Source organism: Papio anubis, chromosome 4 (assembly GCF_008728515.1).
Source record: "Papio anubis isolate 15944 chromosome 4, Panubis1.0, whole genome shotgun sequence".
Classification (NCBI taxonomy): Eukaryota; Metazoa; Chordata; class Mammalia; order Primates; family Cercopithecidae; genus Papio; species Papio anubis.
This window is the reverse complement of record NC_044979.1, coordinates 144,212,810-144,238,799: the sequence shown is the minus strand read 5'-3', so window position 1 is coordinate 144,238,799 and position 25,990 is coordinate 144,212,810. Positions and strand designations below refer to the sequence as shown.

Sequence of the window (25,990 nt, the reverse complement as noted above, 5' to 3'; positions counted from 1 at the left end):
CTTTGAGTGACTTCATGCGGGATGAGGAACTGTAGAGCTCTCTAGAGCGGATGCCCCAAGTCCATCCTGGGCTCCTCCTCACCCCTCTGAGAAAGCCCCCTAAAAAAGGCTTTAGAATCACCAGCGTGCCGCCTCATGTTTCAGGGCGGAATCGCACGCTCCTCACGCTGGAATAAGTTACAAAACATGATTGTAAGGCTGTTTGCAAATGCAGAGCCCCAGAATGCTGGATGGAGACCTCCTTGGCCCTGCGGGCGGCCTGGCTGCAGTAGGTCTGCTGTAAGGGGCGACCACGGGGACTGCGTCACACTCCTGATGACAACGTGTTTACCCACAGCCTCGCCTCGAGCCTCCTTGACTTTACCGCTGCCTCGAAGCAATATTACTTAATAAGGATACTTTACATTGCTCACATGTGCTGCTATGAAGACAGGATTAATCTTTAGACAGGACTCAGCTCCGGAGGTTCCCGGGTAATGTATTTTGGCTCTTGGAAGTGAGGGTAGAATTGAGAATATAACAAATGGTCTCTTGCCCGGTTCTGTCCCTTATTTTTAGATTGTTTTCCTGCATCTTACAATTTTCTTTTCCTTTCTCCAGGCCTGTTTTTCAGTGCTCAGGACACAGTTTTCATCACATACTTACTGTTTTGTTGCTGGGTTTGATGCAAGCCCTTTGCAATTCACATTGTCTTTTAATACGAAAAGCTGCTACATTTGGTGACCAGAGGGAGGGTTTGGAATCTGTGCTTTGCAGGGGATCTCGGTGGGTACCGCGGCCCCTTGCAGGGTGGGGAGCTGGGTCCGTGCCTCGAGAGGGGGGCCCTTTCCCACGCCACGCGGCTTGAATTCTGTCAGAGTTGAATCTGTGGAAAGGATTGTCCCGTTGGAGCTGCTGCATCCTTTCCTCTGTCCTCCCTGTCTCCCAAACCCCGAAGTCACAGCTGCTTGCAAAAATGGGATTTTGGGGATCCAACCACACACATTTCCCTCTGAACTGAAATTTTAAAAATAGACCCATTTCAGTGACTTCTTTAAGGAAAATAGTTTCACTCTTGGGTTGCCTTGTGAGCCCACAGGCGTGGGACCCTGTCTCTGCTGGGCTTTTCCGGCCCCATCCCAGCTCCTCCTTCTCAGGCAGAGGCTGCAGCCCTCAGCTCTGCTGCTGGATGGAGCATTCGAGAACCCCCTCCTGGAAGGCAGACAGGGTGGAGGGCCCAGAGCCAGCCCTGCCATGCGTCATGACCAGTGGTGCTACCTGGGGGTGTGAAGCTGGGCTGGCTTTTCCTGGAGGTGGGTGAGAAGTCTGTCTGGGCAAAACAATCAGAAGGCCATGAGAGAAAGGGGAGTGGGGAGAGTGGTGAGGAGGATTCATCTGTGACTGATGAACCTCGTCGTGCCTGTCTGTCCCATCCAAGTCTGTGCCAGCTGCTGGAGGTCAGACTCCTGCCCTGAGAAACAGCCCAGTCCTTGGAGAATGAAACCCTGAGGGTCAGTGCGCTGAGGCCTTCCCTCGGGGCCAGCCATTCCCGGGAGGCCTGAGTGTGACCCAGAAGCTCTGCGGGTCGCCAAGACTGGCATTTTCCTTGTATTTTTGTGCAGGGCTGAAGTGAGCATTCCTCCTTTGAAAGTGAGCCTTTGGGGTTTTTTTGTTTCTTTTACTCATCCTAATGGCTGGTTATGGCTGCTCAGAGTATCAGAGAATATTACTAAGAGGGCAGTCAGTTTATTTTTAGGCATCTTTCTTTCTGTCCAGGGAGAAACCCCTCGGAAGAATCTTAGTCACTCTTTGCACCTGCCCTGTCATTCTCGCCATGGGGAAAATGCGTTGAAAAGAGAAATACGGGGACCAGGGAGAAGCCGTGAACGTATTTATTGGCTTTGGTGAAGCAGCTGAACACTGGCTGCAGAGGACCCCCAGCCCCAACCCCGCTCCAGGCCCCAGTGACCCAGCTTCGTCTTAGGTTCCATCCTCCAGATTTCAGTCAACCAGAGGCTGCCAGAGGTGACTGAAGAGGTCTCCAAGTCACTCTGTCACCTTCTTTTTTTTTGAGATGGAGTCTCGCTCTATCACCCAGGCTAGAGTGCAGTGGCCCCATCTCGGCTCACTGCAAGCTCCGCCTCCCGGGTTCACGCCATTCTCCCGCCTCAGCCTCCCAAGTAGCTGGGATTACAAGCACCTGCCACCACGCCTGGCTAATTTTTGTATTTCTAATAGAGGTGGGAATTTCACCATGTTGGCCAGGCTGGTCTTGAACTCCTGACCTCAGGTGATCCACCTCAACCTCCCAAAGTGCTGGGATTACAGGCGTCAGCCACCGTGCCTGGCCTCTGTCACTTTTTTTGCTCCTTACCCAGTTTTTGTTTTGTTTTGTTTTGTTTTTTCCGAGAGTGAGACTACAATGGGAAGACTCCTAGTTGGTTATTCTTTATCTCAGATTCTTTTTTCTGGAATCGTTTGCTCATTTGAGTCGGTGGTTTGCCCTGTGTCAGACACAGCGAAAAGAGTGCAGGGAGGCTGGGGCCAGGGGAAGCGAAGCGGCTTCCATCCGGGCTGACAGCCAAGAATCGTTCTCCTCCCTTTGGCGACAGGACCTGCCCCTCCGAGTCTACAGTTAAAAGCAGCTTCTAGAACCGACCCCTAAGTTTCCAGATGTATTGGCCAAGCTGAAATGAGGTCTGTGACTCTGAATTAGATGGTTTTTTTTGTTTTTTTTTGTTTTTTCCTGCATGAAGTTCATAGGCCTGGATGTTAAATTGTGTCTGTGGCCTCTAAATCTCCAGGTTAACTGGTCCAGATTTTTTTTCTTTTAATCAATAACAATGGGGATTTAAAATCAAATATTTGGCCAGGTGCGGTGGCTCAAGCCTGTAATCCCAGCACTTTGGGAGGCCGAGGTGGGCGGATCACCTGAGGAGTTTGAGACCAGCCTGGCCAACATGGTGAAATCCTGTCTCTACTGAAAATACAAAAAAATTAGCCAGACGTGGGGGTGGGTGCCTATAATCCCAGCTACCAGAGAGGCTGAGGCACGAGAATCGCTTGAACCTGGGAGTTGGAGGTTGCAGTGAGCGGAGATCATGCCACTGCACTCCAGCCTGGGCAACACAGGGAGACTCTGTCTCAAAAATAAAAATCAAATCAAATATTTTCAGTTTGGTCCTTCTCTTCTTTCTTTCAAGAAAGGCTTTTTGGATACCTACAATACCTTCATGTATGTGGCTTGATTTCGGTTTCAGGAGAAGTGGGGGCAGGAGGAGAGACTACACCTGTTTTCCAGAGTCTGTCCTGAGATGTCACTGAGTCCAGACACTTGAGCTGCACGTGCCCTGCAGATGACAAAGGCTGGCAGCTCAGCACACGTGCGGGAGGGGTTAAAGCCAATACTGAGTTTTTGTTGTTGTTTTAATCTGAACAATTATTCTCCTGTAAAAATAATTTGGGAGGGGCGGGTGTTGTTCGGGGTGTGTGTGTGTGTATGTGTGTATGTAAGTGTGTTATCTTTTTTTTTTTTTCTTACAGTGGCTGCCTGTCTAAAGTATTTTTCACAACATGTTTGATAATCAGTGCTTTAAAAAGCAGTGGTATCCTATAAAGTGGAAATGTCAGTTCTAGAGCATTGGATGTGAAGTTCCGGTCGTGTCACCTTGCGTGTCCCGCCCTGGAGGAGTGAAGGTGGGCGCCCCGGTGGGGGTGTGGCTGCACCCCAGCACCGGGAGGGGGCACGCATGACACCAGAGGAAGGAACAGCCCCACCCATGTCAACAGCAGGCGGCCTGTGTTTTCATTTCAAATGGGATACAGTATTTTTTTAATAAGGAGCCATACTTTTTTTTAAGAGTTTGAGATCTGAATGTGATTTCTAATTGTATCAGACGTTAATGTTTTAAAGCTATAACAAAGTTTAAAATTTCTACTTTTTGTTTTTCATTTATTTTAACTGTTCTTTTATCTATTAAATTGTTGTATGTGGATGGGGAAGTTTTGTTTCTCCTCTTAGCATTTGTTTCTATAACCAGAAATAAAATTCTATATTAAAGAAATGATCCTGAGGCTCCGGCATGGTCCTTGTACACAGGTGGCTGCTGAAGGCGGTGGACAGACAGACGGCCTGGACACACAGGCTCCTGGCCCCTTGGACACACGGGCTCCGGACGCCCTGGACACATGGGCACCTGGTTCCCTGCTCCGGAGGCTGAAGGGCAGCTGCTGCTAAGGGAAGTTGCCCATAGGTCCTTGGTATCCTGTTCCTGGCTCACACAGGAGATGCTTCTGCAGGTGCCTGTGGCTCCTGGACTCGGTGACCACCCACCGAGAGTGTTCTCAGCGAGGAGGTTTGCAGCTCCAGGAATGTGAAGACGTGTGTCTCCCCTCAGACATGGCAAAGGCAGAAACCAGCTGAGCCAACCCCCGCTCCTGGCACATGCCCAAAGCCTGGCTGGGGGGCACTTGCAGGTACTTGTCACTGCGCCAGTGGCTCCTGGGCAACTGTGGGTCCCTCCTGCTGGCCCTTGGCTAGATGAGAATTTCTACCCGTGTACAAGATGGGTAGAAATGTATATGGGGAGAAGTTCTCCCAGGCCTTGCTTATTGTAGGTGTGGGGCCTGGGGCGTGGGGATGGCATTGACTTTGGAACTACACAGACCTGGGTTCAAGTTCCTACTGTGTCCTCACCAGCTGTGGGACTTCAGCCTGCAATGCGCTGCACGTCTTCATGTGCCGCACAGGCACCCCCACCCCACAGGCCTGGCGCCCTGAAGCTCAGCTGCGATACAATCAGCCTCTGTCTCTTCTGAGAGTTCCCCCAGACTTATGAGACCCTTGGGTGTGCCTGTGTGACGACTTCCGACGGGAGACTTAACAGCGGTGCGTGCTTGTCACACATCTATCTTCTGTCAAGGTTCTGTAGTGTTTGCGTGTGACTCACTCAGCTGAATAACTTGCATTTTTGCGATTGTACAGTTGCCCGCAGTTGCAGCTAAAGTTTGACTGCTTCTCTGTGTTCCTTCCAGTTACTCCATTTCCATTGTAAGAATCTAATATAACTTTAACAGATTAGTTCTAGTTTAGGATGTCAGCCCAGGCTGGGCGCTTTGGCTCACACCTGTAATCCCAGCACTTTGGGAGGCCAAGGCAGGTGGATCATTTGAAGTCAGCAGTTCAAGACCAGCCTGGACAACATGGTAAAACACTGTCTCTACTAAAAAAAAAATACAAAAAATTAACCAGGCATGGTGGCGTGCACCTGTAATCCCAGTTACCCGGGAGGCTGAGGCACGAGAATCGCTTGAACCCAGGAGGTGGAGGTTGCAGTGAGCTGAGATCACGCCACTGCACTCCAGCGTGGGGGACAGAGCTAGACTCAGTCTCAAAAAAAAAAAAAAAAACCTATCAGCCCAACAGCAGGCATGAGTGAGAGGCGTAACCTTCCTCCAGGGAGCTGCGCTGGCTAATTATTAATTGCATCGTTTTTAAGGTGTTGTAGTTGTGTGTTTGTTTGCTTGCTTGTTTAGAGACAGGGTCTTGCTATGTTGCCCAGGCTGGTCTTGAACTGGGCTCAAGCGATCCTTCTGCCTCGACCTCCCAGTGTTTGGATTACGGGCATGAGCCACCATGTCTGGCCTTTTTTGCTTTTGATTAGGACAACCATTTTTCACTAGTGAGACCTTAAAATGACATTGGACACTAATGTAAATATTTTGTAAGAAACAAGTCAAATATTACCCCTGGTAAAATTGCCTAGGTTGTGTCTGTGTGGAGAGAGAGAGAGACAGAGATTGAGATTCCCGGCACATAGTTAGAATCTCAGTTAAACTTAGCTGCCCTATGAACCTGGGTATCTACACAACAAAGAGGGGTGCATCTCTCAGAACCCCAGAAGACATACAATTATGCACTGCAGCTCTATTCATTATTGTCAAAATCTGGAAACCAACCAAATATTAATGGATGAACAAGAAAAGCTAAGTACGGTATGATTCCATTTGCATGAAGTATAAAAAGAGGCAAAACTAATCTGGTGAGAAGAGACTAGCAGTTACTTCTGGGGGAGGGGAGTGTGCGTTGACTGGGAGGGGGCCACAGGGGGACCTCTGGGGAGCTGGAAATGGTCTAGATCTTGAATTCAAGCCATGGCAAGAGTATTTACACCACAGAAATTATCAAACACAAATCACCCCCCGACTCCCCACCGCCCATGGAGCCGAGGCTTAAGACATTTGCCAATTTACCACTGGTTTCTAGAAATGTAAAAAATCGAGTTCATTTAAGGTTTGTGCGCTTTGGTGTGGACGTTTTACCCTAGTAAATGTTAAACACTGGCAGTAGGCTTTCCATAGACTACCTGTCACCAGTTTTCCTTTGCCAGTCTTCAACCTGCAGCTCCAGGGGCACCGGCCGCACTCCACCAACTCCCATCCACTGCTCACCATCCACCAACTTCCATCTCTTCATCCTCTGCACCAGGTGCTCTCAGACATCACTGGGCGCCCTAGGGCATCTCAAAGTCATAGGTGGAGCTCCTGCAGGAAGCCCTCCCTCCCTCCTCCTTCCTTCCATCCAGGTGTCTTCTCGGGGCTTATCCCTTCAAGGTCTAACCTTGACGCACCCTATCTACGGAACACTGATTCCCACCCCCTACCCTATTCCCCAGAACCTTCAGCAGTACCTAGCACAGATAGGACTCAATCATCGCTTGTCCACTGAATGACTGACTTGGCATAAATTTCCTCATCCTTTTCTGCCCCAGACAGACACCCCACAAACATGAAGTTATCCTTGATTTTTTCCATTTTCTTCCTCCTTCCTGCAAATTCCTCAATCACAGGTCTTGCAAATCCTACCTCTAAATGGTTACTGAATCTGCCTACTTTCGGGGCAACCTCCCTTCCCTGGACCACAACTGCACCAGCCTCCTTTCTCCCTCCGGAGCTTCCCAATCCATTCTCTCCCCTGTGGCCAGAGGTCAGTTCCCCCCTGGGGTGCATTTAAGCCACAGGAAGCCCATCACTGTCCTAGGCCCGCCCCTCCCCACCCCTTGGTCTGGACACCCTCTGGGCTCATCTTAGGCCACAGTCCCCGAAGCCTTCCTCCTCCGGTTGGACCCCCGCCCAGGTCAGGCTGTGACAGCGTTTATCATGACGCTGGCGTGTTGCCCTGTGTCCCCCTGCCATCTGCAGGGTGGCAAACATCGCCAGGGCGCAGCACATCCTGGGCATCCAACACGTCTGTTAGAATGAACAGAAACTTCCCCTCTCTGAGCCTGTGGCCTCATCTGTAAAATAAAGTTCGCGAGATCCCATGAATATCGTGGAGATTGAATAAGGGATTTTTGTTTTGTTTTGTTTTAAGCAGCAGGAACAGCGGCGGGATGGGTGCTCAATAAATAGGAGCTCAAAAAATCCCCAAAACTGCCCAGAGCCGCGGCTATTCCTTGCAAACTGCCGTTCGCTGCTGGGCTCAGCCCAGAAGTGGCGGAGTTTGTGTCAGATTTTCAGGTCGTACTTAGCATAGGGACTCCCGCACCACAAAGCTGTTTACGAAACAGAAGCCAGAACTGGGGCAGTGACACTTCGGGGCCAGCGATACCCTCTCCCAAGGCCCCAGGCGCCCAATATCCGCCGGAATGGTTTCCGGGGTCGAAGGGCGCCAGCGCTGCAGAGTACCGAGGTTCCAGGGTCGCGGAACTCCGCAGCTCCCAGGCGCCGACCCGGACCCCCAGCCAGGGCACCTACGCCCCGCCCCAGGGGCTCCACGCCAAAGCTCATTGGTCGGCAACCTGTCCCTCCTGTCCATGTGATGCGGCACGTGACGCAGCCACGTAAGGCCGCTGCGCTCACGTGATGCGGTCCCGGAAGTTGCCTGGGCTGCGGTGCTGCTGCGCTGCAGCTCGTGGAGTTTCCGCGGTTCGTGCGCGCCTGGTGGCGGTCGTGGCGGTGGTGGCGGTGGTGGCGGTGGTGGCGGTGGTGGCGGCGGTGGCGGCGGTGGCGGCGGCGGCAGCGGCGCGATGTTCTCGGCAGGAGCGGAGAGTTTGCTCCACCAGGCCAGGTGCGGGGCAGCTGCGGCCCCGGTCCTCCTTCCCGCACCTCTCCCTAGGGGCACAGGGGGGTGGGTCTCACAGGGCAGGGGGGCCCGGTCGCCCGCCTTGCAGGAACCCGACTGGACCCGCCCTCGAGACTTGGGGATCGGAGGCAACACGGCGGCCAGGCGTGGGGTGAGGAGGTCGGGGAGGGTCATGGTGGGTCTCCGGAGGAGGTAACACCTGAGCAGAGTCTTGGTGAGCGAAACCAAGTGGGGTGGAATCCGGTAGACAGTTTAGTCAAAGGCTTGGCGGTGAGAACTCTGCGTCTGGCAGGAAATCGAGCATCCAGGAGCTTTCGTTGCCTCACAGTCAAGAACACAAAGTCACAGACAGCCCGGAGGGCTGCTTAGGAGTAAGGCTGTGTGCCAGGCTAGCAGCTGGAGGCCATCTGAGGGCTTTGGGGAACCGTGGGAGGGTTTTGTGACCTAGAAAGATCGCTCTTGGCACGGTATATTTGCTAGGCTGAGAAATCACCCACCAGGCTGCTTCCAGGCTGGTTCCAGGCTGTCTCTGGGCTCCCACTAACGAGTGGGTAGCCCCTTCCTCACCAGCTAGCCAGTCATGGGGGAAAACAGTGTAGGCGAGGACTGAAAAGACTCATGGTCCACCAAACAGGCAAAGACTTCATACTGCATGTTTAAAAGAAGAAAATGCTGACCGGGCGCGGTGGCTCACGCATGTAATCCCAGCGTTTTGGGAGGCCGAGGCGGGCGGATCACCTGAGGTGAGGAGTTCGAGACCAGCCTGCCTAGCATGAGGAAATCACGTCTCTAGTAAAAATACAAAATTAGCCGGGCGTGGAGGTGGGCGCCTATAATCCCAGCTACTCGGTAGGCTGAGGCAGGAGAATTGCTTGAACCCGGGAGGCGGAGGTTACAGTGAGCTGAGATCCTTCCACTGCACTCCAGCCTAGGGAACAGAGGGAAACTCTGTCTCAATTAAAAAAAAAAAAAAAAAAAAATACAATCAGAACTACAGCGCCTTGGTAAATGTAAATAAACTTGGTGAGTCTGAGGCAGAAGAATTGCATGAACCCAGGAGGCGGAGGCTGCAGTGAGCCAAGATCGTGCCACTGCACTCCAGCGTGGGTGATAGAGCAAGACTCCATGTCAAAACAAACAAGCAAACCTGGCTTCAGAGCTAGACCAATTGGTGGGAAAGATTCGGGTGGTTGAAAGTGAGTGAGGTCTTGAAGACAGGACAAAAATCTCTGATCCAAATAACCCTTAAAATTCCACTCATTAGGAAGGGGATTGGTGAATATGCAGCACCATCTCCCAGCAGCTCAACATAGGCAACCTTCCCTTCAATCCTGGACAGATACGCCATTCATGTGAATGTAGGGACTGTATGAAAATGAAAAATACTCGCATCTCAGCATGCAACATGTTCATCCCAAGGTCCATGCCAAGAGACAAGGAAAAACACTCACTGAGAACTTCATTCCCAGTCACATTCTGCTCCAGGTCATAAACTTGTGACATGAAAGACAAAATGAATAGCCCTCACTAGATATTTATTTTTATTTATTTATGTTGAGACAGTCTCCCTCTGTGGCATAGGCTGGAGTTCAATGGCGCAATCTCAGCTCACTGCAACCTCCGCCTCCCGGGTTCAAGCAATTCTCCTGCCTCAGCCTCCCAAGTAGCTGGGATTACAGGTACCCGCCACCACTCCTGGCTGATTTTTTGTAACTTCAGTAGAGATGGGGTTTTGCCACGTTGTCCAGGCTGGTCTCAAATTCCTGAACTTGGCCTCTCAAAGTGCTGGGAATACAGGCATGAGCCACCACACCCGGTCGAGCCACCACTGTTTAAATACCTGTTCCTCTGCCTCCCTGGCTCGGTGGGTAGGCGTTTTTGAGGATAGAGTGTGGTTGAATTTTCCTATGTAACATACATGAGTTCTGCAGTTGCCCTCTGTTAGGGTTTCAAGAAGGCTAGTAATCTATCAGGGCTTACCAGTTTTCACAATATACTTAAGCCTGTGATTTCTGGTGATGTTTTAAAATAAATGACTATAGTTTGAGGGTTAAGGTTTGGAGCAGACCAGGCATAGTGACTGGCCCACACCTGTAATCCGAACACTTTGGGAGGCCGAGTTAGGAGGATCGCTTGAGGCCAGGACTTTGAGACCAGCCTGGACAACATAGTGAGACCTGTCTCTACAAAACAGAATTTTTAAAAACTTAGCCAGGTGTGATAGCATGCACCCATAGTCACAGCTACTCAGGAGGCTGAGACAGGAGGATCACTTGAGCCAAGGAGGTTGAGGCTGCAGTGAGCTATGATCGTGCCACTGCACTCCAGCTCGGGTGACAGAGGGAGACCCTGTCTCCAAGGAAAGCCAAAACGATTTGGAGTGAACTTGAGTTTCTCTGTAAGTGTTTCAGAGATATGGAAAGCAAGCGTGGAAAAAGTGATCGAAGATGGCTCTGTAAGGTGAAGGATAAATGGAGAAAGCGGGAAGCGAGTAAAGGATGGGGGCATGGAGGGGTACCCATCAGGTCAGGGGTTTCCAAGAGGAAGAGCCGCAGACTGGAAGCTCAGGAGCTAGTGGGGCGTGTTTCAGGCAGAGGGTCCGTGTGAAGGGGGAGAAGCAAGAAAAACAGGACGTGGAGGCTGGAGAAGGAAGGCGGGGCCGGGGTCTTATAGGCAGCCTTAGGGTCTGTAGGAGTTTGGATTTGAAAGCAGTGGGGAGCGATTGAAGGGTTTGGGTGAGTTGGCTTTTAGAGAGAAGCTTGGGATTTGGAGAATATGCTGAAGGGAATTAAATCGGGGTGAGGGGTTCCACCTTTCTGGGAAAGATTCTCCATTTTGTGTGTGTGTGTGTGTGTGTGTACATATATATATGTATACGTACATATGTATGCATATGTATGTATGTGTACATATATATACATATATATTTATAGAGATAGAGTCTTACTCTGTCACCCAGGCTGGAGTGCAGTGGCGCAATCTCAGCTCACTGCAGCCTAATCTTCTAGCTCAAGCAGTTCTCCCACCTCAGCCTTTCAAGTAGCTGGGACTACACCATGCCCAGTGAATTTTTTTTTATTCCTTTTTTTGTTTGTTTTTGAGACAGAGTTTCGCTCTTGTTGCCCGAGCTGGGGTGCAATGGCGTGATCTCAGCTCACTACAACCTCCCGGGTTCAAGCGATTCTTCTGCCTCCGCCTCCCGAGTAGCTGGGATTACAGGTGCCCGCCACCACACCTGGCTGTTTTTTTGTATTTTTAGTAGAAACAGGGTTTCTCCATGTTGCCCAGACTGGTCTCAAACTCCTGACCTCAGGTGATCCGCCCGCCTCGTCCTCCCAAAGTGCTGGAGTTACAGGTGTGAGCCACCGTGTCTGGCCGAATTTTTTTTATTCTTTTGTAGAGATGGGGTATCACTGTTTTGCCATGGATGGTCTCAGACTTCTGGGCCCAAGTGAGCCTCCCACCTCAGCATCCCAAAGTGCTGGGATTATAGGTGGCCTGGGGAGGGCACAGCCACGTAGGGGGCCCTTCTCAGGGAGTCCCCAGAGTCCCCTGGCACGGCAGCCCCTTTGCACATTATCGGTTCTTTCTTTTAGACTGGGATAGAAACCTAAAAACAGGCTTTCATTTGGGACTGTATTCAGTATCTTACCTGTGGCTTACTAGAGAGATTTTTAAATTAAGCCAATTAGTTATTCGAGTAAAAAATTATAATGGGCTTATCTTACAATATGTCATAACATTTGTTCTTTAATATATAAGATTTTATTCTCAGGCCAAGTGCAGTGGTTCACGCCTGTAATCCCAGCACTTTGGGAGGCCGAGGTGGGCGGATCATGAGGTCAAGAGTTTGAGACCAGCCTGGCCAACATGGTGAAACCCTGTCTCTACTAAAAATGCAAAAATTAGCTGGGCATAGGCTGGGTACGGTGGCTCACGCCTGTAATCCCAGCACTTTGGAAGGCCGAGGCGGGCGGATCACGAGGTCGAGATCCAGACCATTCTGGCTAACATGGTGAAACTCTGTCTTTTCTAAAAATGCAAAAAATTAGCCGGGCGTTGTGGCCAGCACTTGTAGTCCCAGCTACTCTGGAGGCTGAGGCGGGAGAATGGCGTGAACCCAGGAGGCGGAGCTTGCAGTGAGCCGAGATCGCGCCGCTGCACTCCAGCCTGGGCAACAGAGCGAGACTCTATCTGAAAAAAAAAAAAAAATTAGCCAGGCGTGGTGGTGGGCACCTGTAATCCCAGCTACTCGGGAGGCTGAGGCAGGAGAATCGCTTGAACCCCAGAGGCAGAGGTTGCAGTGAGCCGAGATCGTGGCACTATACTCCAGCCTGGGTGACAGAGCCAGACTCCATCTCGGGGAAAGAAAAAAATGTATATATATTCTTGTTCCCATAAGCGGAAGGCTTATTGAAGACTTCTTTTGTAAAGCACCTTATTCTGGAGTAAATTTCCTACTCTTGCATGAGGCCCCTAAAAAGAATCGGTTTTAGTCCTTCCGCCCCTGGAATAGCAAAATCTAAGTGCGTGGGCCTCCGTGAGTGAGATTCGTCATACTGCGCTGCAGCGACGGCTCGCAAAATCCTGGGGTGAGAGGAACCAGCTCGGGGAATCAGCGAATTTATCTGGACAGCCGTGAGCGGTGCAGCCGTGTTCCTCCCACACACTCGGCTTCTCTTTTCTGAAGAGGGATTTTCCCTGCTCCAGGAGTTATCCTTTTTTTGGTTCTGAGCAGTGAGTGCTTCTGGGTCCTAAAGTCCTCTTCTTTGTTTAGGGAGATCCAGGACGAGGAGCTGAAGAAGTTCTGTTCCCGGATCAGTAAACTGCTGCAGGCGGAGGACTTGGGGCCGGACACCCTTGACTCCCTGCAGAGGCTCTTCCTCATCATCTCAGCCACGAAGTACAACCGGAGGTGAGTGCGGCCACGGCTCAGGTCGGCTCCTCACGCAGCGGCCCCAGGAGAACCTGGCCCGCGCCCAGCAGGTCGCTGCAGATGATCCTTGGGGGGTTGAGTCATTTGCCCACTTAAACCAGCGCTGAAGGTCCGTCCTCACGTAAAACGCTCTGTCCACCGGCCCAGGGGTTCCTGGCCAGGTGCTCTGGGGTGCGGGGTGCTCCTGCCACGGGTGTGACGTGTCACTGCCCCCCACGGGCATCTCACCTTCCAGGCTGGAGAAGACATGTGTAGACCTGCTGCAGGCCACTCTCGGCCTGGCCACGTGTCCCGAGCAGCTCCAGGTGCTTTGCGCCGCCATTCTGCGAGAGATGTCCCCCTCCGACAGCCTCAGCCTGGTCTGGGACCACACCCAGAACAGCCGGCAGCTGAACCTGGTGGCCTCCGTGCTCTTGGCCCAGGTAGCGCAGCAGTCACCACCCCAGTTGGCCGTCCTGCCCCAGGGGTCCCGGGGCCTCGGGTGCAGCCAGCAGGCCGGCCTATGTCCCCTCACGGGCACCAACATGCTACGTGGGCCTGCTGGGCTTGCGTACCCATTCCAGTCAACAGGGCATGCTCCAGCCTCAAGTGTGCCAGGCACTCAGCACCGACATGCGTCTAGAAGAAGCAGACACCTGCCGGCTCCGGCGCCCCTGCTTCCTGTCTCCCCTGTTCCGTGGGAAGCAGCCATCCGGTGCTCTCTTGAAGACTCCGTGAGGGTACAGAGCCTGGTCTGCTCTGGTGACATTCCTAGACACGTGTAAGGGTGGCATTGGTGATGCTGATAGAGCAGCAGGCTTCACTCCCCAGGCCCCATTCCAGGAGTTTTCAGACCACAGGATTTGTTGGTGTAAGCGGAGCTCAGTAGAGGTGGTGGAGTTTGGTTTCTCAGACACAGCCTTGAGAGAGTGAGTCAGGGGAGGCTGGGCCTCCAGACCTTCTTTTTGGAGTTTTGCTTTGTTTTTTAGAAACAGGGTCTCCCTCTGCTGCCCATTCTAGAGTGCCATGGCATGGTCAAAGCTCACTGCAGCCTCGACCTCTCTGACTCAAGCAATTCTCCCGCCTCAGCCTCCTGAGTGGCTGGGATTACAGGCATGCATCACCCCACCCACTAATGTTTGTATTTTTTGTAGGGTCCCACGGTCTCACTGTGTTGCCCAGGCTGGTCTCGAACTTCTGGGTAGCAGCCTTCCCTCCTCGGCCGGGAGTTTTTGCCAAGTCCATGTCCTCCCTCCCTCTGTGTGGTGAGCAGGCCTGGATGCTCGGCGTGGGGATCCAGGGGTTCACAGGCTGTCTGTGGGCATGGGTTGCCAGGGGTGCAGAGTCTGCTGGAAGGTTGCGGTGGAGCCGGGGTTTTCCCTCCGTTCCCAGCCTGCAGCGTCATGAGCCGCCTCCTGTGCTGGGGTGCAGCCTGCGGTTGCTTTAGTTCTGTGTGGGCGAGAGCTTGTGGGCCCCAGCGTACCCAGGGCGTCCTGGTTGGTGCCCAGCCCCCTCACCTCACAGAGCCCCTGCAGGCCACCTCCAGGCCTCCGAGATGACCCCGGTAATGCTGTGGTGGCTCCTCGCCTTTGGGACAAGATGACTCCGGCTCTTGTTCATTTCATCAGCCCTTTTCCTCATGCAACTCTCACTTTTTTTTAGTGGAAGGTAATCTTGCAAAACTGCTGCCAGTCACCAGCGGTGCACCCCCCGCCAGGCACATGGCCTCCCAGCCACCAGGCGCCCTCCTCCCTCCCCTGATGGCCCTGCCCCTGCGCTGGCTGTCTCTGGTGCTGCTCAGATGTTTCAGCATCTGGGTGTGTGGAGTGAGGTGGGCGGTTTAAAGACTGGGACTCCACACTGGAGGCCCCGCAGGACGGGGTGTCCTGTGGCTGTGACCAGGCCCATGGTGGCCACCATTGTGTTTTTAGCATTGAATCAGCCATGCCCCTACCCAGGCCCCCTCCAGCCTCAGCGATGCAGCTCCCAGAGAAAGAGGCTGGAGGTGGAGCAGGCACCTTGCGGCCCTGGGTGGGCCTGGGCGTGACATCCTCCCTGCCACCTGCTGGACCGGGGTATCGGGGACCGATGCTTCTCAGGAGTGTCACACAGACTTCCGAAATTGGGGGAGCTGGTCTCCGGCACAGGCCAGTACCCCAGCGCTTGCCCTGTCTGATTTGAAGGGTGATAGAAATGAGGAGGTCAGTGCTGTGGGCCAGGGCGTGCTGCGAGCACTGGAGAGCCGGCAGCCTGAGGGGCCCAGCCTCAGATACCTCCTCCCCATCATGGCCAAGGTCGTGGTCCTCAGCCCGGGCACCCTTCAGGAGGGTACGTGGGGCCCCTCCCAAGAGGCTCTTCGGGGTCTGCCTTCCCGGGTCTTTCCTTGAGGGCCCATGGTGGGTTGGGAGTGGGGAGCGAGTTGGGGGCATGGGGAGGCCCAAGGACCTGGGACGTTGTAGGATTCTGTTTTCTGAGAAAAATCGGCCAGTATTCCAATGGCCCGGGCATCCATAGGATTTAACCTCACCTCCCCATGCCACTCTACCCACTGCAGACCAGGCCACCCTGCTCAGCAAGCGGCTGGTCGACTGGCTGCGCTACGCTAGCCTCCAGCAAGGGCTCCCGCACTCCAGCAGCTTCTTCTCCACACCCAGGGCCCGGCAGGTGAGCGTGTGAGGCCGGGACTGTTCCGGAACCGTGGGGAACAGAGTCACAGACAGCCCCTTCCCGGGAGCTCCTGTGCCCACTGTGGCCAGCCCTGCCTAACAGGTCCCCGTCAGCTCCTGTGCCCACTGTGGCCAGCCCTGCCTAACAGGTCCCCATCGGCGCCTGCTATCATTCCACAGGATCCAGGACAAGCCTGCCTCTGCTGCAGGAGGCGCTTGGGTCAGGCGGTGCCGCTTGGGTCAGGCGGTGCCGCAGCCACTGACCCGCGTGGCTCCGGGGGTCTGCGCGTGGGTTCACTCCCCGGGCCGGCGGAGAGGATGTGTGATGCGCGTCTGCCTGGGGTCAAGTGGGGACGGTGTTTTTACATCACACAGGGCGGGCCGCTGCCCGGGCTCACATGCAGGCAGCTTCTCCTCCACCTCCTGAGGAGCTCGTACTAAAGGCTGGCGTTTTTCCCAGCCTCGGCCCCTCCACCCACCCCTGCCTGTCCTTCCCGCAGCCGGGCCCCATCACCGAGATGGACGGGGCGGTGGCCACAGACTTCTTCACGGTGCTCTCCACCGGCCACCGCTTCACGGAGGACCAGTGGCTGAACGTGCAGGCCTTCTCCATGCTGCGGGCATGGCTGCTGCACAGTGGCCCCGAGGGCCTGGGCACCCTGGACACAGGTGTGCTGGGGGTGGGCCAACGTCAGACAGCGGTGGGAGGCAGGCGCACTGTGGATTGGGTGCGACGGGGACACAGGCGGAGGTGGGAGGGACACAGGTGTGCCCAGGACACAGCAGAGGTCAGGGCTGGGCAGTGCAGCCTGCTGACCTGGAGCTAACCCGAGAACACTCCCTGGCCAGCACCACTGGGGCCCAGGGTCAGCACTGGGGATCCTCTGGACACCTCATGCCCCTCACGCGATGTGCAGAAGTCAGAGCCGCCGTTTAAGGCCGGCTCCCTTAAGGTTGCTGGGGTGACGCCGGTGAGCTCCTCCCAGCTGCTCTGTGGACTTGTTGGAGAAGAAGCCTCAGCTACCCTGAAGGGCGGCTGTGATGGGGAAGCTGCTGGGTGGGTGGACGTCCCAAGACAGTGACGCGTCACGTCCCCTGGGAGGGGCTGTGGCCTGTGCTCTCCTCCTGCTCTTCCAAGCAGGGCAGCGGGCATGTCCCAGCCCGGGAGCCACACATCGGCCTGCTGAGGTTCCCTCCTCCCGCAGATGACAGGTCAGAGCAGGAGGGCTCCACGCTGTCGGTGATCTCCGCCACCTCCTCCTCCGCCGGCCGCCTGCTGCCGCCCCGGGAGCGGCTTCGGGAGGTGGCCTTCGAGTACTGCCAGCGCCTCATTGAGCAGAGTAACCGACGTGAGTCCCCCGCCCAGGGCACTGGCCTCCACCTGCTCTGCAAGGTGACCTGAGGCTGCACATCTTCCCTGAGCTGCTGCTCCACAGAGCGGGATCCTGGGTGGCCGGTTTGGAGCAGGCCTGTTTTTGCTTCTGGGGTCAGCCCTGAGTGTTCTTCGGGCTCCACCCCAGCCCCCAGCCCAGCCCTGTCCTGCCTGGGCCCCTCAGCCTCAGTCCCACTCAAGTCCTCCTAGGGGCCTGTCCCACTGCTCTGCTCCTGGTCCTGCCTGGAGCTTCGAGGACACAAGCTGCCCCTCACTGGGCTGCTCCCAGGCTGAGACAGAGCCGGCTGACTTCTTCCCCTCCTTCCTAGGGGCCCTGAGGAAGGGGGACTCCGACCTGCAGAAAGCTGTAAGTGGCTGGGGATGGGGGGATGGGAGGCGGTGACTCGGCCCTTCTGATGTGGCGTGTGTCCCACAGTGCCTGGTGGAGGCTGTGCTGGTGCTGGATGTGCTGTGCCGGCAGGACCCGTCCTTCCTGTACCGAAGCTTCTCCTGCCTGAAGGCCCTGCACGGGCGGGTGCGTGGGGACCCGGCCTCTGTGCGGGTGCTGCTGCCCCTCGCCCGCTTCTTCCTGAGCCACGGTGAGCCCGGGGCGGGGTGGCGCTGACTCTCGGGGCTCTGTTCCTGCCTTTGGTTTTAGGATGGAATTTCCTCTTCCCTTTTTTTTTTTTTTTTTTTTTTTAATTGTGATTGAATAGAGACAGGGGTCTTGCTATGTTGCCCAGGCTGGTCTGGAACTCCTGGCCTCAAGCGATCCTCCTGCCTTGGCCTCCCAAAGTGCTGGGATTACAGGCATGAGCCACCGTGCCCAGCTCATATTTATTTTTTATGGATCACTGTGCTAGATGTTGGTAATTTTTAAACTTTTAAAATAGGGAAATAAACAGAAACTCTCTTTGCTGAGTCCCTAGCCTGGGAAACCCGAAAGTCTAGGAACCAGCACCTTCCAAAGAATGTGCCATAGTTTGTGTGACTCATGAGCTGACCATGTTCCTGGGTGAGGGAGACTGAGTGCCACTTCCCAAGCGTCCCGGTGTAGGATGCCTCGGAGCCCTTGGTGTCCTGGAGAGCAGGCCCAAGACTCAGGGGCCCTAACCAGCCATAGAGAAGCACGGCCAGAATGAGGTCAAGCGTGCATCCAGCAGACGTGCACCCTGACGGGCCCTGGTCTTGCAGGGGAGGCAGCTGCAGTGGACTCGGAAGCCGTCTACCAGCACCTGTTCACCAGGATCCCGTTGGAGCAGTTCCACAGCCCCATGCTGGCCTTTGAGTTCGTCCAGTTCTGCAGGGACAACCTCCACCTGTTCGGCGGGCACCTCAGCACCCTCAGATTGAGCTTCCCCAACCTCTTCAAGGTACATTTGGGCGTCCCTGGGTGCCAGGGTAGGGGCGCAAGTGCCTGGGACTCCTCCCCTCTTTCCAGCGGGGTTCAGGGTGAGTCCTGGCTGAGCATAGAGCCCTGTGAGTCCCGGGCCTGGAATGCAGGGTGCAGGGTGAGGTGGGGGTCCGGGGTGCCCATGCAGCATCACGTGAACAATGGTGCCGTCCAAGAACTCCCTTGTGGTTGTTTTGGGGAGGGGGGTAGTGCCACAAGATGGTGAGTTTGTTCTCACAGCACTGGGGCAGGGCTGCTGGCTAGTTGGATCCCTCCCCCAGGAGCCCTGCCTGGTGCCTTGGGCCCTTGGGTGCCATTTGCCTTTTTTTTTTTTTTTTTTTTTTTTTGAGATGGGGTCTTGCTCCTGTCACCCAGGCTGGAGTGCAGTGGCTCAATCTCAGCTCACTGCAACCCTAGCCTCCTGGGTTCAAGCAATTCTCCTGCCTCAGTCTCCCGAGTAGTTGAGATTACAGGCATCCACCAACATGTCCAGCTAATTTTTGGTATTTTAGTAGAGATGGGGTTTTGCCATGTTGGCCAGGCTGGTCTCGAACTCCTGACCTCAGATGATCCTCCCGCCTCGGCCTCCCAAAGTGCTAGGATTACAGGCATGAGCCACCGCACCCAGCCTGGTGCCATTTGCTTTTGAAATGTCTTTTGCAGCCTCACCTCGCTGTAAGGTCTTTTCAGCCCAGGTGGGGAATCCTTTTTCTAGAGAAAAACCAGGACAGTGGAAAATGATTGACCTGTTGGTACGAAAGTAGATACAGGCCGGGGGCGGTGGCTCATGCCTGTGATCCCAGCACCTTGGGAGGCCAAGGCAGGAGGATCTTGAGGCCAGGAATTCAAGACCAGCCTGGGCAACACAGGGAGACCTCTTCTCTACAAAAAATAAACAGCCACACATGGTGGTGTGTGCCTGTAGTCCCAGCTGCTCAGGAGGCTGAGGTGGGAGGATCACTTGAGCCTGGAGGTTGAGGCTGCAGTGAGCTATGATTGTACCACTGCACTCCAGCCTGGGCGACAGAGCAAGACCCTGTCTCAAAAAAATCAAAAGCGGGAGGAGGCAAATGTCGAAGCCCTCCTGGGGACTGCAGGTCTGGGACAGCAGTGGGGCCCTGGCCAGCTGCTCCCTCTGCCGCCCGCTCCACAGCTCCGAGCCCTGTCCAAACCCCTGTGCTGTGCCCGCAGTTCCTGGCCTGGAACAGCCCACCCCTCACCTCCGAGTTTGTGGCGCTCCTCCCGGCCCTGGTGGACGCCGGAACGGCCCTGGAGATGCTGCATGCGCTGCTGGACCTGCCCTGCTTGACGGCGGTGCTGGACCTGCAGCTCAGGTGGGCCCCTCACCCTCCGCCAGTGCTGCCTCTGCAGACAGCTGGTTCCACACACGGGGCCCCCTCCTCACTGCTCCTGACCCTACACCGGGGACCCTCCTCCCTCCTCACCAACACCTGACCAGTCCTCCCCTGCAAAGCCACCTCCAGGACAGGGCGTATCTGTCACCCTTGGCAGCCCCTGCGCCCCGGAGTTCCTCACCTGTCTTCACACACAGGCCTGAAGCCTCCTGTGTCCCCAAGCCCTTCCCAGCACCCGAGGCGCTCTGATGTTAGGGACACCTGCCATGTGTCTCCTTGATGGGGGTGCCCTGGAGGGCACGGGCCGCATTCCAGCCTGGCCTTGGGCGTCTGTCCACGCAGGTCATCGCCGGCTCCATCCGAGAGGCCCCTCTGGGACACCTCTCTCAGGGCCCCCAGCTGCCTGGAAGCCTTCCGGGACCCGAAGTTCCAGGGCCTTTTCCAATACCTGCTGCGCCCCAAGGCCAGCGGCACCACCGAGAGGTAGGGGGCCCTTGGGCCAGGGAACCACCAGGGGCTCAGAGAGCCAGGCTACAGCCACTGGGGTGGGGCTCGCTGCTGGGCCCTGGGCTGAGGCCAGGGTGCTTTGTGCCCAGACAAGGCTGCGTCCCTGACCTGGGGAGCAACTGTCATCGCCACTGCAGAGGCCTTGCTTGTGCAACACAGGTCTGCCGGGTGCGGGGCCTGCTCTCAGCTCTCTGCTGCCCACATCAACCCTTACAAGCCTGCGGGTCGGCCCTGTGGGTGCTCCATTTTGCAGATGGAGAAACTGAGCCTGAGCCCAGAAAGCAGGAGGCCTGGGACCAGCCCACAGGCCTCTTGCCCTCGGCGCACATCAGCCTTTGCCCCAGTGGCTCTACTGTCCCGGGTGTGCTGACACCAGGGTTCTCCCCAAACCCAGGGGAGCAGGAGGTCCTGAGAGGCGATGAGCGAGGATGGGAGTGGGCTCAGCTGTGCAAGAGGGAGCAGTGGCAACGTGGCCCCGGCGCCTGGCCCTTGCCTGTGGTCACCAGGTAGGGGAGCGGGCGGCTCTTATGGCTACGCCTGTGTTCTCAGGTTGGTGCCGCTCTACCAGCTGCTGCAGCCCATGGCCGGCTGCGCCCGTGTGGCCCAGTGTGCCGAGGCCGTGCCCACGCTGCTGCAGGCGTTCTTCTCAGCGGTGACCCAGGTGAGCTCGCCATCTGGGGCCCCCCATTCCCATGGGCCTCACACACAACCGAGGGGCAGGCCAGAGCCAGCACCGTGGGGTCCTCCTGAGCTCTGCAGAAGGCTCATCCCACCACACCTGCCATCCACAGCCACTCTGAGGGTCAGGGAGGCACAGGGACATGGCTGCACGGGCCACAGTCCCAGCAGGCCCCGGCCCCTGTCCCATCCCCTTCACCCCCACAGGCCCCGCCCCCTCAGTCCCATCCCTCTCCCATCCCGGGTGGCAGGAGCTTTTGACTTTGAAACGACGCAAAGAGTTTTGCTCTGTTCCCTTTGCCATTTGGTTTTGTTCGTTTCGGTTTGCGGAGCCTTTGTTCTCGAGCCGATTCTTTGATCGGTTTCTGTCTTTGTACTGATCCTTTATCTCTTTGCCTGATCTCGATCTCGATTCTTTATCCTGCCTTTGTCTCTGACGATCTCTTTCGATCTCTGTTCTTGCGACTTTGTTCGATCTCTTTTTGATCTCGTCTTTGTTCTCTTTATCCGGATTATCCTTGCCCTGCCTCTGCCCCGACATCCTTTATCCTGTGCCTTGTCCCTTGTCCGACTTTTCTTATCCTGTGGCCCCTGCCCTATCCATCCTTTTCTATCCTGCCCTGGCTCCCCTCGACCGATCCTTTATCCTGCAGGTTCTGCCTCTATCCTCATCCTTTTCATCCTTTATAGGGTTCTATCCTCATTCCTCGGATCTTTATCCCCATAGGTTTCATCCTGCCTCTATCCTCGACCTTTACCCTGTATTCTGCCTTTATCTTGACTTCATCCTCAGGTTCTTAGTTCTCTGCCTGATCCCCTTCATCCCGGAAGGCCCTGTCCCCTGTCCCAGCAGGCCCTGTCTCCCATCCCCAGGACAGGGCGAGTGAGTGGCCTGGGCGCTGGTGGCACAGCGGGGGCCGGAGCAGTTTGTCCCCCTGCTGCCCCTGATAATTTAACATCTGCATCTGAGTCCAAAATAAAGGCTCCCACAGGCTGGTACCCCGCCCTCCCCAACCGTTGCTGCTTCCCACCTCAGGGAGCTCTACAAGCCGGATGCCAGTGCAGGAGAGCCTGGGAGGTGGGCAGGCCGGCAGGGCGCTGGGCACAGGGCTGGGTGTCGCCTGGGCGCACCCTTGGCCGAGCAAGACGTGTCCCCAGCCTTGCAGAGCAGAGGAGCCGCAGAACAGAAGCAACGCCTCTGCGGGGGGCATGCAGATCTGCCCGGGGATTCCCTCCCTGTGCCCGGATGCTGCCAGCTGAGTCTCTGTGTCCCTGGGTGTTTGGGAAGGCAGTGGACAAGCAGTCTCCAGTCCCTCAACTGCCCCCCAACCCTCACCATGGCTTCTTCCCCCACCCTAGGGCTTGCAGTGGGGGTGGGGCTGAGCCTATCTCCCACTCCTTATCCCCAGGTGGCTGACGGGGCCCTGATCAACCAGCTGGCGCTGCTGCTCCTGGGCAGGAGCGACTCACTCTATCCGGCCCCGGGGTATGCAGCCCGTGTACACAGGTGGGTCCCTCCCGCGCCACCTCCCCATCCCTGGGCAGGTGCCTCCTGGACCCCTTCCCCTCCCCTTCCCCTTCCCTTTCACCTCCCCTTCCCCTTCCCTTTCACCTCCCCTTCCCCTCTCCTTGCCCTTCTCTTTCCCCTCCCCTTCCCTTCCCCTTTCCCTTCCCGTTCCCCTTCCCCTTCAGTGGCTTCAGCTCCATTCCTAGGTGGGCCCTCAGCAGCCTCAGACCCTGCCACCCCCACCCACAGCCCCATGTCCAGCCCCGGTGCTTCCTCTCTGCCTCTCAAGAACCTTCCCCTGTCCCTCCCTCTGCCGAGCCTGTCATCTTCAGGGTTGGCTCAAGTCCCTCTTCCACACCCTGTCCCCTGGGATCCTTCTCTCCAAAGGCCTGATGCACGCAGGCCCATCCTGGTTCTACTCTGAGCCCGGGCCTGAGGCCAGCGCCAGTGCCAGCCTTCTCCCCAGTGAGGAGAACAGTTCCTCTAGGGCTGGCAGTCATCTGCGTCCCCCTATCTGAGGGTGCAGCCTGCACCTGCCACTCACACGCTTCCCGGGTCCCTCCAGGCCCTTGGCCTGAAAGGGGTGGCTGGGGTGGGGATGGGGTCAGAGGTCTGTGTGGAGCAGGCGTGGGGACCGGGTGAGAGGGCTGCACGGAGTCTGCGTGGGGATGGGGTCAGAGTCTGCACAGAGCAGGCATGGAGCAGGCATGGACCCGGCTCTCTTTGCAGTGTGCTGAGCTCCCAGTTCCTGGCCCTGTGTACGTTGAAGCCCTCCCTGGTGGTGGAGCTGGCAAGAGACCTGCTGGAGTTCCTGGGCAGCGTGAACGGCCTCCGCAGCAGGGCGAGCCTCGTCACCAGTGTGGTAAGGCGGGCGCTGGCCTCCCCTGGCCGCTCCTGACCCAGGAGGCCTGGGTGGGGGCTGACCTCTGTCCCCGGGCCTAGGTGTGGGCCGTCGGCGAGTACCTATCCGTGGCCTACGATCGGAGGTGCACTGTGGAGCAGATCAACAAGTTCTTCGAAGCCCTGGAGGCCCTGCTGTTCGAGGTCACCCAGTGCCGCCCCTCTGCTGCCCTGCCCAGGTGTCCCCCCAAGGTGGTCACCGCGCTGATGACCACCCTGACGAAGCTGGCCTCCCGGAGCCAAGACCTGATCCCCAGGTGCCTGGTCGGGGAGGGAGAGAAGTCTTCGGGCTTTCCTGGGGAAGAGATGTGGCTTCTGAGGTCTTCCCGTCCAGGTGTCTTGAAATGGTGGCAGCAGCGCAGGTCCTGAGTGGGCCCTGCTGAGCTAAAGCCATTGTTGGGCGCTTCAGGGCCTGGTCCCTCCACACAGACCCCTGTCCCTGGGAGGGGAACATCTGCAGCTGACAGTAGGGACCCTCTTCCCCAGGGCCTCTCTGTTGCTGTCAAAGATGAGGACCCTGACTCAGAGTCCAGCCACCGGCTCCATGCACGGCGAGGAGGGTGCGGAAGCCATCTGCACCCGGGCCACGGAGCTGCTGACCCTGCTGAAGATGCCCAGTGTGGCCCAGTTTGTGCTCACACCCAGCACAGAGGTGTGCAGCCCCCGATACCACCGCGATGTCAACACGGCTCTGCCCCTGGCCCTGCGCACGGTCAGCCAGCTGGTGGAGAGGGAGGCCGGCCTCCTGCCGGGATGAAGGGACAGCGGCCAGGGACGCCGGTGCAGATGAAGAGGGTGAGGGAGTTCTGGGAGAGGAGGCAAGGCCCAGGGTGCGCTTGGCACCCTCAGACCCGTGGGGCTGGCCCCTGCTCACCCTCTGGGCTTTGTCTCCGAGCCTTTTTCTCCCGGGCAACGCTGAGCTGAGCTGAACTGGAGCCATGGAGCGGCTCTGATTGGCGGCTGAGGCTCTGATTGGCGGCTGAGGCTCTGATTGGCGGCTGAGGCTCTGATTGGCAGCTGAGGCCCTGTGGCCGGGCTGGGTGGAGGCTGCTCGGGCTGTTTCCTAGTCTTTGTTTTTGGACAGTTTAGGGGCAGAAAGAGCTGCAGTAAAAATAAATCTCCTTTAATAAGCGTCTGTGTGAAGAGTGCGCAGTCAGTTCCCTTACCTGCCTTGCACCCTGGGGAGAGGGCCAGGGATTGGAGGCCCTGCAGCTGCTGCCAGTCCTGGGGGCTCAGCCGAGTGCGCCGCTGCTGCTGCAGAAACCAGGTCATTTGTGCACAGCCCAGAAGGCAGTGACGGGAGTTCCCAGGGGTGGTCACTGCGCTGGGTGGTGCGCTTGGTCAGTGCCCTTTTTGATGCCCTTGAATAGCTTGAAGATGAAGGAAAGGGGCCGGGGAGGGGTGCAGGCGCTGTCGCCTGTGCAGGCTGCAGCCTCTGGCCATTCTGAGGGAAAGTCCCAGGGAGCCACCTGAGTGGAGCTCAGAGCACTGGATTCGCGCGAAGGGGAGGTGCCTGGTTGTGCGGCCCCGGCCCCGCCACCTTCCTGGGCCTTGTGCTCCTACCCGCCGGGCCATCGAGGCACAGCTGCGCCCCACGTTCCGCCCGGTGCCTGGGACGGGGTCAGCCGCCAGGGGGCGCCGCCGCCCCGCGAGCCTCGCGCCCCGCCCCCAGACTCACCCCCGGTTCTGGCTCCGCCCTCGGTCCCCGCTTTTGCTCTGGCCCCGCCCGCCTCCCTCCAGCCTCGGCCCCGCCCCGGGTCCCCCATCGCTCCGCGGCTAAGAAACCACGCGCTGAACGCGGTTGCGGGGTCCTGCCCCTCGCCTAGCCTCAGGACTACGGGGGGAGGGGGCGAGTGACGCGCAAGGGGCGGAGCAGTGGACACCGTGCGGGCACAGGAGCTCCGCAGACGCCCGGGCCGAACCCGCGGGGTCCTCACCGCCAGGTTCCAGCCCAGGAGGCGCTCGCCCGCCCCGCAGCCTGGGCCTGGGGTCGCGTTCCGAGCTCCAGGGCGAGTGGGGTCCCCCGCGGCGGAGCAGGCTGGCTCCAGGACAGCCCAGGGTCGCTGAGCTGGGGTCGCAGGAAAGGCTGGCGCTGGCAGGCGCTTCCTTCGGCAACGCTGTGTTTGTGTTTCCACGTGGAAACACAGCAGTGCACGTGTAGAACTGTGCACACCAGGGCGTGCGTGCACACGTGCATGCACGTGCGCGGGTCTCAGGATCGCTTCCCCGCGCGGTGCACGACCCAGTCTGCAGCAGGGTGTCTGGGGGCGCTGCTGGGCCCATCCTGAAACTCAGAGAGCGCGGGGCTGCCCCTAGCCTAGCCTCGGAATGAGTCTCCCACTGAATCCCCAGCTCCGCTCCTGCCCTGGGGCGGGGCTTCCCTGACCGGAAGGCGTCGGGGCTGTCCTGGCTCCCAGCTGCCAGGCATTCATGGGGCCACCGCCCAGGCCAGCTGGTGCTGAGTCCGCAGCCCATGCAACTGCGCCGAGCTTAGGACGGGGAGTGTGGTTTGCGGGGCCGTCCCACTCATCTGAGTGACAAGAAGGAGCTCATGGCCACAGGACTCGGAGGGCACGACCCCAGCCTAGGGAGGAGCGGCCTCCAGGTGGCCTCCAGGAGGCAACTGGGAAAGGGG

At 57.1% G+C, this 25,990-nt stretch overlaps 1 protein-coding gene across 4 annotated transcripts; it reads left to right on the top strand.

The window, feature by feature from the left end:
- Nucleotides 1-7,847: 7,847 nt before the first annotated feature.
- AP5Z1 (adaptor related protein complex 5 subunit zeta 1) lies at nt 7,848-24,490 on the top strand. 4 transcript variants are annotated; one of them, XM_003895677.4, is made up of 17 exons: nt 7,930-8,047; nt 12,840-12,977; nt 13,234-13,420; nt 15,161-15,305; nt 15,532-15,641; nt 16,144-16,312; nt 16,849-16,992; nt 17,345-17,382; nt 17,452-17,614; nt 18,210-18,388; nt 19,600-19,742; nt 20,106-20,246; nt 20,820-20,931; nt 22,358-22,455; nt 23,185-23,317; nt 23,398-23,612; nt 23,842-24,490. In XM_003895677.4, exons 1-17 carry the CDS (start codon nt 8,007-8,009, stop codon nt 24,110-24,112), a joined length of 2,427 nt encoding a protein of 808 aa, XP_003895726.2. In that variant the 5' UTR covers nt 7,930-8,006; the 3' UTR covers nt 24,113-24,490. The 4 variants fall into 4 exon arrangements, with proteins under 4 accessions (XP_021791310.2, XP_003895726.2, XP_009200801.2 ...); XM_021935618.2 differs by lacking the exons at nt 7,930-8,047; nt 15,161-15,305 and adding an exon at nt 7,848-7,905; XM_009202537.4 differs by lacking the exons at nt 7,930-8,047; nt 12,840-12,977; nt 13,234-13,420 and adding an exon at nt 14,079-14,242.
- The last annotated feature ends 1,500 nt before the right edge of the window (nt 24,491-25,990 follow it).